The sequence below is a fragment of the Pollicipes pollicipes genome, unplaced genomic scaffold, assembly GCF_011947565.3.
Source record: "Pollicipes pollicipes isolate AB1234 unplaced genomic scaffold, Ppol_2.1 Scaffold_3447;HRSCAF=4054_pilon_pilon_pilon, whole genome shotgun sequence".
NCBI classification, from domain to species: Eukaryota; Metazoa; Arthropoda; class Thecostraca; order Pollicipedomorpha; family Pollicipedidae; genus Pollicipes; species Pollicipes pollicipes.
The window spans coordinates 41,448,187-41,460,191 of NW_023596297.1; the positions used below are offsets into that span (position 1 = coordinate 41,448,187).

Below are 12,005 nucleotides of genomic sequence, written 5' to 3' on the forward strand. Positions count from 1 at the left end.
GGGTGTCGCTCCTGGATTTACTTTGCACGTCTTAAATGCCCCGCTCAATTCCTACGAGAGATGTAAAGCACGCAAAAGCAAATGAACAACCATGTATACAGGCAGCAAACATTCACCTAGGGCGCTGGTGACGTTCGACCTCTCCAAACTCAGGGAGTACGCCGAGGGGAGTCCAAAGTCGAGTGAAACACTGCTCAAATAGCCCATCCAGTGCGTGCGTGTTCCGCCACTACACCGGCCCGAGGACCCGTCCAGCGCTGCGCTGGTGTCCATCGGGTTGCCACCGCCATACCGCGGCACTAGTTCGACCGGTGACGTAGCGTCCACGACGGCCAAGTAAGCTCCATGCCTCTGTTCACTAAACGCATGTATTCACTAGAGCTGGGGGACGGTGCGCGCGATCAGACCGTTCATGTACAGTGCCAGCAAGCGGGGGAACACGTCCGCGTTGTAGCCGTCCAGTCGGGGCCGGCCGGCCTCGTAGCGGCACACGTCGTAGAGGGCGGCGGCCGGCTCGGTCCAGAGCATGTTCTTCGGCTGGTGGCGCGTGCTGACCTCTCCGCTGGTCGGATCGGGCAGCGCCAGCGTGTTGAGCTGCAGCACGGCCGGCTTGACCAGTCGGCCGTCGGTGGTCACACACTGCAGCACCACTGGCCGGCTTGGCTCCGCCTGCCGGCAGGCACGCACACGAGCACGACTCAGTCGGCAGCCAGGTGCGGGGAAGCGGCCGGGGGTGGTCACACACTGCAGCACCACTGGCCGGCCTGGCTCCGCCTGCCGGCAGGCACGCACACGAGCACGACTCAGTCGGCGGCCAGGTGCGGGGCAGCGGCCGGGGGTAGTCACATACTGCAGCACCACTGGCCGGCCTGGCTCCGCCTGCCGGCAGGCACGCACACGAGCACGACTCAGTCGGCAGCCAGGTGCGGGGCAGCGGCCGGGGGTAGTCACACACTGCAGCACCACTGGCCGGCCTGGCCCCGCCTGCCGGCAGGCACGCACACGAGCATGGCTCAGTCGGCGGCCGGGTGCGGCGCAGCGGCCGGGGGTGGCCAGTGAGCCGCATCACCCGGCGCCGGGGAGTGCCAAGGACAATGCCAACTACGCCCGTCCGCCCCTCAAACAGAGCCTGTTGCCAGCAACGTATGGAAACTCAGCAATCGTCTCCTCTTCCGCCCACTTAACACGTACTTCGTGTCTGTTCAACGTATCCACTCAATGCTACGTGCTCTACCGGGGACATACCTGACTTCCACTCATGTCTCCTTTGTAGCCAACGTTTTTTTTTCAAACCAAACCCCCTTGAACTCACTCCCAAACCAAATCCCTCTGAACCACCCCCAAACCCCTTCCACTCCCAAAGCTACTAAAAAATATCCGCCATCCGTGATCTGGTTAGTCAGTCACGGTGACACGAGACCTCCTGCGGTCCGATTCATACACGCATTTCTACCAATTGCAGCCTGTTACGCAATTCGCACCAAATGCGGTGTACATCAGCATGTATACGGTTGTGTCAAAGGCAACCGCGCACTTAGCGTGAGTTCGATGAGATGCGATGAGACGTTCGATGGGCGGTCCAGCGTATAACATCCTTTGATGTGTAAGACAGTAGTATTATCCTTATTCCTCGGAAAAACCAGGAGAATACAGATATAGTTAGGTTGATATTTCGGCAACATGCGTTCTCGAAACAATAACAGAAGTGAATTCAAAATTGCTTGCCGATGATCGATGATGATCGTTGTTATAGGGCCTCGGATGATCCCACTCGATTTTTCGTTTTTGTTTTTTTGAAAGAGCAAGCGACAGTTTTTACAGGATGCCAACATTCAGGGGATTAAGCAAGGAGCGATTGCCAGCCATTACCAGGGTACAGTGCCTACCTAAGAATTAGAATGCCCGGACATATGTGTGCATGCAAACGAATTCAAGCAAATAGGCATCACGCATCACGCTTGAATTCGTTTGCCTGTACACGTATGTCCGGACATTCTAATTCTTAAATAAGCACTGTATCTTATTAATGGCTGACAATCGCTCTTTGCTTAATCCCCTGCATGTTGGTGCCCTGTAAAACTGTGGCTTGCTCTTTCAAAAACAAACCTTGAAAAATCGAACAGGATCAGCGGCAAGCAATTTTGAATTCACTTCTGCTACTGTTTCGAGAAAGGCACGTTGCCGAAATATCAACCAACTATATCTCTATTCTCCTGGTTTTCCCATGAATAAGGCTAATGCGACTGTCATATCTATGTGACTAATGTTCCTCGCTAATGCACTGAACAACTTACATAACCCTTTGATGTGGCACAATGTTTGGTATTTGGCTCTCAGCAAAATGGCAAGCCGACCCGGACGACACGGCAGAATCGTGACATCACGTACAAGCCATACCGGCATGGCTCCTCCACAATCCAAAGTTGGAGGGGCACCAAATATTTGCAAAACGTTTCGTTCCACAAAATGTTATAGGCGCATTGCTAAATTACTATACAAACTGAGACGGGCACTCTGAAGCTGCGGGTTTGGCCAGGGACATGCACATTTGTCAAAGAGGCCTCACAACCTGAGCGAGTGCGACGACCTAGCTTAAGGCCCAAAATCCGCCTTGCTGTCGTGCTTCGCTCACTTGCAACTATAAAAGACCCCATTTCAGATCACCACAGGTCTCTTGAGCCTCAGCTGATTATGGGGATTACACGTCTGGGGATCACGTAAAAATCGTTCATCAATGCGGGATTTCAATTTCTCAAAACCCACCAAAATACAGATTTGGGCGTTTCGGGGGCGCCTGGAGGGGATCAGGGAACCCAATTCTTCAAGGAGACGACCGCCTCTTTTTCACTTCTCCGTTTGGCAACATTCTTGGCCGATGACCCCGTAGCGGGACCCGTGCACGTAGTCTGGCGTCACTGTTCGCACCTTAAGCATGCGAACGGCCCTTTCACACAACGGCGCGTTCGTTATGACGTCAGACCCATTCAGCACGAACTGGCCTTAAAACGTAAAATCGCACGACCGTATTGCTTGTCTGATGTCTGCTTTCCAAAGCTAGTTAACCTCTGGTCTGTAACAGCATGGGATTGGCCGTTATCGGCGCAGCTGCCGCTACGCTGTGCCACCGTCTCGGGTAAGGAGATGGACGACACTGACCTGCTGCCGGGCCATGTTGAGCGCGGCCGCGTACAGGCACATGAGCGACAGCGCCCCCAGTTGGTCATCGTTGACGTACTTCTCCAGTCGTCCGTTCCAGCCGATGAAGAGCGTGTGCACGTGACTGTGGCGACAGTCGGCTGCCACCGCTGTCAACGGGGGGCCACCACTGAGGACGCCGTCGCAGCAAAGGGAGGACAGGGCGAACACAACACACTGGGGAAACGGTCGGGAGGAGGTCCCCGTCCATGGGCATTAGGCTAGCTCTAACAGGAGCATCCCGATAGTGCTGGGGGCGTTAACAGCCCACATCATCTGGTGGTGTTCGTAACCGCATCTGCTTTTTCATCCACATGAAGCGTGCCATGCCGCTGGGAACGCTCCCATTCATAGCACCGATTACACCTGTGGGTAGACCAACTACGATGGGTACATGCAGAACAAAAAAGCGAAACAGGAGTAGCGATAACATGTGATTACGGATATCGACGCTTGTATTATGTCATCTTAATAGAGTACATTATTTCTGAAGTAAATAAGCGGAAACTCCAGAAGGCGATCAGCCTTATCACAATATAAAATCAGTTGCAAGAGAGAAAATCGGAGGAAAGTCAATCACCAGAAGAAGTCCTGTTTTACTGAAAACATTCCAACACGAACTGAATCATCCGGCTTTATCACAACTAATATCCCCGACAACCCGATGGCCGTGCCGGGTAGCGGCGGCGGCGGCGGCGGCGGCGGCGGCGGCGCCCGTGGCCGGCTCGACTCACGCGCCACGTCGCCCCAGTCGTACTGCCAGAGCTGGTGTAGGTGGACGAACGGACTGACGGGCGCCAGCTCCGGCGCGGCCGCCGCCCGGCTGGCGTCAACGGCGTGCGGTGGCGCCACCGGCGCCAGCGGCCGGTCGGCCAGCAGCGCCAGCTCCTGCCGCCGGGCCAGCACCAGCCGGTGACCGTCCGCCCTGTCGGCCACAGCGGCCTCAGTCAGCGCCGGCGCCGGCGCCGACAGGTCTCACGCGCACGCCTTCAACTGGTGACGCCAGAAGAAAATGTGGCGCTCTGAGCATCAAGATGGAAGGCTGGAGCCATTACATGTGGCCTAGTGCGAGGGTTATAAAAATGCAATTGCGAGCTAAAGTGAATTGGGATTGTATGAATTTAACATGCGATTCGTGTGCTTGTAAACGAAGCTGAGCTCGTGTCAACCCACGTAATTGGACATGAGTAACAATTCTGGCCCCAGCGACAGGGATCAGGAGCCCGGCCAACACGGGAAACTCGGGTCAGAGGACTGTCGGACACAAGGAGCTGTGGTGACAGGCCGACCATCACATGGGGCTCGGGCACATCACGGAGACAGTAGCTGTGGTGACAGGCCGACCATCACATGGGGCTCGGGCACACCATCACGGAGACAGTAGCTGGAATACGACAATGATCAACACGCCCCCTGGCATGGAAATGGAGTGACCAGCACCGACGGGCAAATACGTACATGGGACACAAAACAAAACAAAATGGCAAACGTTCGTACCCAACCTAGCTGCTCAAAAAAACACAAAATATGCTAGAGACATAAGGTTTTACTTAAAGCGCTTCTTGCTACTCCAGCCTCTACATGGCGCCTGGCTGGGCGATTGGACGCCAGGGAGGCGAAAGTACCGACTCTCCAGCTGATGTTTCTGCTTCTTGCTGATAATTCCATCCATATCCCATGTACACTCGGACGGCGAGATGAACACCGTCACGTCCACGCCCCACAACCCAGTTCTCACGTGACGTTGGTGGCCCTCAGCAATGGCTTGTAGAGGACCATGCGTGATTGGTATCCACCCAGACGAGAGGCGAGTCTCTCGCAGAGGCCCAGCAGGCCAGCGAGCAGCGACAGCCTGGAATAGTGGCAGTCCGCTCAGCGCGAAGGGGGAGGGCAATCACTGCGTCCGCTCGGCGCGGGGAGAGGTCACTCACGGCGTTCGCTCAGCGCGGGGGGAGGGCATTCACGGCGTCCGCTTAGCACGGGGGGAGGGGAGGGGCACTCACGACGCCCGCTCAGCGCGAGGGGGGAGGGCACCCACGGCGTCCGGTTAGCACGGGGGGAGGGGCACTCATGACGTCCGCTCGGCGCGGGGGGGGGCACTCACGGCGGTCCTCTCAGCGCGGGGGGGGCACTCACGGCGGTCCTCTCAGCGCAGGGGGGGGGGGGGGGCACTCACGGCGTCCGCTCGGCGGCCACCGCCGGCCAGGGGCGTCGCAGCTCAGTGTATTTCAAACGTGACTACCAGCGCATTTCCAGGTATTACGAACGTGATACAAGTGCATTTCCAAGTGTTACGAACGTGATACCAGTGCATTTTCAGACGACCTAAGGCAGAAGGGGATAGCACGCAAACCGAGCGATGGCCTAGTTTGGTTCACTTCAGTATCAAATTGCTTAGTGAATGCGAACAAACGCGCGTGCATCGCGCTTACACAGCGACAGGGATCTCGGCGTGCACAGCGTGTCATGCGAAGAAGCTGTCTATCTATATAAGCTAAGCGTCATGAAGCTGTCGAACTCGGTTCGCGCCGGCAAGTGAGCTCAGTGCCAAACGCACAGTGCACTGAACTTCAGCTACAGACGCAGCTTAGGCAGTGGTTCCCTTGGGCCAGGAAAGCTATCACAAAATGAGCATGGCACATCATAAATAAAGACATTCTCCATTCACAGATAACCAATGGACAGCAAACGGCGATGCCCGTGCCCCCACAAGCTGATCTTGACGCTGGTCCTATCCCCACTGGTGACAATAACACATGGCAGTGAATTTGAATTTAGCAAAAGACATGGTCACGGCTAGCACTTACAACACTTCAGGATACGTTCAGAAGGACGAACAATAGGAACTGCACTTTGCATTGGACCTTACAGGGAGTCGGCAAAGCTTGTCACTGCGCTTACCTTGATCTGCTCCCGGGTATGCCGTACTGCACGGGCTGTGGCAGGCCTAGGCGCGTGACATCAATCATCTTGGCCAGCTTCTCCTGGGTGGCGTCGAACATGAGGGACGTCTTAATGACCCTGCAAACAGAATACATGTGAATCAGGTACAATTGTTGTGTGAACACCAAACAAAGACCAGACAATCACACACTCACACCTCTGCCAATGATGTAAGCAGTGCAATTCATTCATTAAATGCATTTGAAGGAGTCCGGCCATTTATCTTAAGTGCAGAGTCCACAAGCCCATTGATGTTACAAATCTCTTCCTAACTGATTTTGTCTTCGTACTGATGTCCGATAAAACGCGAAACACAACAATCAGAGCTTCACCTAGCGATTTCCATTGTCTATTTGTTTAACTGCAGGACTCACGTCTGCCCGCAATAACAAAACATTCCACTGGCAAGTACATCACCTAGTGTGACAAATGTCTGGGCATATGGAGCGGTACCATCAGTCTTTACTCTAGGAGATATGTACAGCAATCTCGATCATCACTGCCAACTGAGTGCAGCATTCATATGTGTAAGACGCCGGATGACGCCCGTTCAGCACTCACTCTGCAACCATTTCGTCCTGGTTTTTCAGCCGCTCCAGCCCCTCCAGCGCCACGATGCGCTCTGGTAAGCCTTCGCCGACCCGGATCGTGTTGGTGATGGCCTGTAATGACAAACACCGACAGCTCAGGGAAGCAGCTACTCGTTCTGAAAATGTCCGAAAGTTTGTGACTAATCTCGGCAATAGGGTCGGAACAGCATCATCGAGAGGCACTTAAATGTGGCAAGTCATTCGACTATCATCTACATGTGACGCATCAATGCATTGCGCATGGTGGTATGTGAATAAATAAGCGAGGCGAGGCGGGTGACAAATAAAGCGCAGACCAATGGCGTAAATTTTTCATCGAGCATCCGTGCTGGGACCTGGCAGCAGCAGCTCCCCTCCCCCACCAACATCCACAACGAATGCCAAGCGACGAGCAACTACGCCTGAAAGCAGCACCAGAAATGTGAGCACGAGAGCCACCCACCTGAGCCTGCTGCAGTCCCATGATGAGGTTTCTGCCCGTGTAGACGTAGGCGGGCGTCTCGTGCTGCGGCTGCTCCGGGCGCGGGTCCGCCAGGTGCTGCCGGGACCGGCGGCTGGGCTGCGACTCCCACTTCGGGGTCTTCACGCTGCTCTGCGGGGCTCGTGCGGGGCTGACAAGGACAGGAGAAATCAGACCCAGCTTTGAGACACATAAAACGACAGCAAAAAAAGAGTCAACCAAGAAGCAAAAGGTTGAAGTGTAAGTTGCTGACCACGAACAAGATGCAGAAGTTATAAGGTGGCCTAGCAACATAGCTATGGGGCATCATGTGGTACAAGTGCAGCCAGACAGTATTTGAAGTCAAGATGCTACAACACACAATACCAACTGATGTCTGATCTATTTGGTGTCCATACAGTTAAAATGGTCTCTGATAGAACTACAGCAGTTCTTTCATGTCTGCATAGTAAACGTGACAATGAAAACACCCACTCACCTCATCTGGCGTGCTTTCCATTCAACACCAAACAGCTCTACAGCATCATATACTTGCTTTCCGCTTGCTTCGAGGATTGAGCGTAATTTCGCGTTCGAGATAGTAACATCTTTTTTGCCTTTCCACTTGTCATTGAACCACCGACCTAAGAGATGCTTGTTCAAAACCTGTGTAAGCCTCATGCTGAAAAGGGAGCATAATGAAGCTGATTGTTTTCTATGAATAGTAAATGCCCTTGTGAAACACCACTGGGCCAATGTTTCAGCTTGCTGGAACCAACAGATTGTGTGGAATGCAATGGAGATGAGCAGCCTCACAGCACAGATAAGAAGCATCACACTTACTAGGTCTGAACAACCCATGCCTCTGAACTGTGTACCAAACCCAACATGCCACATAGTGACATTGATCGCTACTGGGCTGACAAAGTGTACATCACATTAATCTGTGTGCATGAAACTCTCATACACAAAATGTGCATGCTCTTTGCATGTCTGTCTGTACATGCATGTCCATACTTGTTCTTTGTCTGCAAAGCCTGCACATAAATTGTGGTAACCATATATATATATATATATATATATATATATATATATATATATATATATATATATATATATATATATATAATGTGTGTATATATATTAATACACAACTATTGGCATCCACACAACATTTTATCCTCACATCTATGTATCCACATAACCATAACCTTGTATACAAGTCTTATCATCTTTATTGGCACATACCCTTCACTCATCTAGGACACACTCCCTCTGTCTTCGCAGAGTCCTCGTAATGCATTCCTTCCCAAATGTGTTGACTTGTATCACATTTAATGTACATAAATGTTCAACACCCCATCATCAAAATTATTATTTGTTGTCATCATGCATGACTCTATGGTGCTAGCGCACGATGTGACTCTCTGAACATTACCTGAAATGGTACTTTTTATCCCTGGAGCCAGTTGAAGAAAGGACTTGGTCAATACTGGGTGGGCAAATGAAGTGCTGAAGCCACAGCCCTGATAGTCCTGAATCTGAATGTTTCTGTCATTTAATGGTGGGCATGTAAGTGTGTCTGAACCTTCTACCTTGAAATGCTATTGGTTTCCACTCATGAATGCTTATATCATGTTATGGATCACTTAGGAAGACATGAGCCAATTCCCATAAAGCATCACTTCCCTTCCATGCCCTGCAGGGAGGGCTTTCCATGGAGTTTGGGGAGAGTATTCATTGAATTTGCTCCTATCCTAATGCTGTTCCTGTCTCCTTGACTTGTTAAATGCTGACAGCAGTCTGCAAGGCTAAGTGGTGTCAGCCAGGTGCATAAGCAGTATACTAGTGCTTAATGTCACTTTAACCCAATATATTCCAACCCTTACTGACAGGGCATAGGCTTGATTTTGGCTATGACCTTCATCACCTTGAAATGCCACTTTAAACTGACTCATCCCTCAGAAGCCAATTTTTATGGAGTTGCTTCTAGAAACACCAGTACAGGTGATTATGTTCTATGGCAATTGTGGCAGCCTTAACAGGACTAGCATTTATATAACAACAAAACTATATGCTTTCCTTTGTTTCACTTCATGGAAACATAAGTTCTCAACCTAAGAATATTTAATGCTGCCTAAATTGCTACTGCCGACTCACTGGTGCAATGGTTTACTCAGCTATGACTCTGACTTGCAAGATTATTCAAAATAATAAATTGTGCACTGGCCCAATGAAAAATGAGTTGATTAAGAATGCAAACTTTAGTAATAAGATATCAAGTACTATGCATGTAGCATGCAACACCCATTGTTGCATACATCAGGAATGGAGTAAAAACAGCTGCAACTATGAAGGGAAATGTGGTATGCAATATGGCATGACAAGCATTGCTAAGAATTTCTGTACATATAATTGATAACCGCAATTGTGTGCAAAAAAGATGCTGGAGAGTATGTTACAAAGCATTACTTCAGCAACTGCATGCACAAAGTCTTGCATGGAAAACATTTGGTATGACAAGGTTTTGCATTATGAAGACGTTCATCCAAAGAAATGATGGGCAATAAAGTAGAAGTGGAAGGAAACTGTCTGCATGCAGAAATCATATAAAAGTATGCTGTGTAACCAGCCGGCTTTACACTAAATGATGAACATCTTCATATTTAACTGTAAGCAGTTTACACATGAACTTCCAGCACATCAGACTTGTTTGATTCTTATGAAATTGTTTCAAAAATCCACTTATTACTCATTATAATGCAAAAAATGAGGATAATATTGTAGCCACAAGTACCTTCCCATACTAAAATCTGGCTTAGAATGTTGCTTCCAGTGGCAAGATGCTAAAAGAATGTTTATGAATGTCTTTGCCAATTAGCTGCATTTTGACATGCCACACATACAATTGTCAAATCATAACAATTGCCTACTTAAAGACCTACAATAACCTTGAAACATGACTTATTGGATGATGTGGTGAGTACAGCCAACAGGGTTGTACCTTTGCCTTCCTGAAATCCTGAAGCTTCAATATTCCCTATGTCATTGGGCAAAAACAATGAAAGCATACCATTCACTGCAACTTTTTACTACCATCCATGACAGCAAGGTCCTATGCATTCTTTTGAGCTTATGAAAGTGCAATACAACATTTAAACCCATTTCCATTTTTGTTAATTAATTAATGAGTTCTTGATATTATTGTTTTTTGCACAAATTTCAATGCGACTTTTGGACAGACATAACATTAACATGCACCCAGGTGGCCAGCTGGATACCCTTTGCTAGGGTGGGTGGGGGTAAATTTGCCCCTGAGATCTCAGGAACTAAGAGGGCTAGAGACACCATATTTACAGGGTACCTTAACCTGCATGTAAACTCACTTAAGTCAAAGTGTGAGGTTCCTAGGTCATGACTTTAGGGTTCAATAAGGTCAAATAAGGTCAAATCCAGGTTGGTCTCTGAAGTGCCTCTGGAACCTAGATAACTGCTTCTAAGCAAAAGGTCACATGTTCATGTAAGGTCAGTGACCTTGTTTGACCTTTACAAGGTTATGGTGACAAAAAGCATATGACTGCTCTAAGTTTTGCATTTGAATACACAACAAAAATTACACTAGGCAGTATGGTTCTCAAAAAAAATCCTCCCTTGGTCATTTAAAGTTCATAACCTATTCTAACATCTAAAAAGTCCATGGAAGATGTAGAATGTGCCATCAATAACTTTGAAATGAGAACCAGAAACTATCCCACATAGCAACCCCTAGAGTAGTAAAACAGGTTGGTTTTGACCTTGGCCTGACCTTCATACCTCATCTTAAGTCAATGTAATTTGCTCATTCAAATGTTATTCTGCCTAAGAAAGCATCTTAGAGATGTATGGCTTTGTCTAACACTCCACTGTTGCATCAGATTGAACAATACCCTCAAGATTGACTTTGCTGAAATTGTGGCCTGACTCTGACCTAACTAAGTCAACAGCCTTATGAGGTACATCTAAACTTCTGGCACCATATGACCCACTATTCAATTGTCTGCAGCTATGCACAATTTGGTGTAGCCATGCCATGCCATTTGAAAACCATTCTGGAAAAACCTTCAGGGAGAAGGTTCAATTTAACCCCCCCCCCCACCCAAGCTTGTGTTAGAAGAATACCTGAATGCAAAGAGGGAGCATTATTGACCCATTCCTGATTACTCATTTCCAAACACCTGGCAAGACGTCCATCTGCGACCAAACTTACCTTATCTAGATAAAATTTACAAGTTCTCTTGTCAACTCAGTGAAAAATTCTATTCAGGTGTGACACGTCCGAAAAAATAGTGGCATAACTACACAAAGCCGTAGATGACCAAAAGTTGAATGCACGTCCCCAGTCCCCAGCGCCCAAACTAGGTAAACGACGCATGGAGAAGAGAAGAGGATAGCAGAATCACGCTGAAAGCGGTGCGTTGCGCCACGGAGAACGCCCGAAGAGCGCAGTTTTTGGAAATATTTGCTCAGCTGCGAAGACCTAGCTGAATTCTCAAACAAAAAGGTGCATTTGGAAACAAAAGGAACAGATGACTACATAAAAAGACGACTCAAAACTTTTCAGTATAGCTAATACGAACACTTTCTAAGTGTTTTAGCTCGCAAGATAATTTTTTAAAAGGTTATAATGGCAATACTTTGATAAATACAAATCAATATAAGAGCAAAATGAGCTACTTCGTGCAAAGTATATTCGACTAGTGATATCAGCTTCATGGCATCAGCACGTAAGTTGTTCAGTGCATTAGCGAGGAATATTACTGACATAGATAAGACAGAAGCATAAGCCTTATTCCTCGGAT

At 49.1% G+C, this 12,005-nt stretch overlaps 1 protein-coding gene across 1 annotated transcript; it reads right to left on the reverse strand.

Annotated features, from left to right (window-relative positions):
* Positions 1-349: 349 nt before the first annotated feature.
* Positions 350-11,682, reverse strand: mRpL37 (mitochondrial ribosomal protein L37). Its single transcript, XM_037214654.1, has 9 exons — positions 11,414-11,682; positions 7,667-7,849; positions 7,171-7,339; positions 6,700-6,800; positions 6,097-6,216; positions 4,934-5,047; positions 3,930-4,120; positions 3,157-3,305; positions 350-669 (listed from the first exon to the last, which is right to left on the reverse strand). Exons 2-9 carry the CDS (start codon positions 7,846-7,848, stop codon positions 376-378), a joined length of 1,320 nt encoding a protein of 439 aa, XP_037070549.1. The 5' UTR covers position 7,849; positions 11,414-11,682; the 3' UTR covers positions 350-375.
* Between the last annotated feature and the right edge of the window lie 323 nt (positions 11,683-12,005).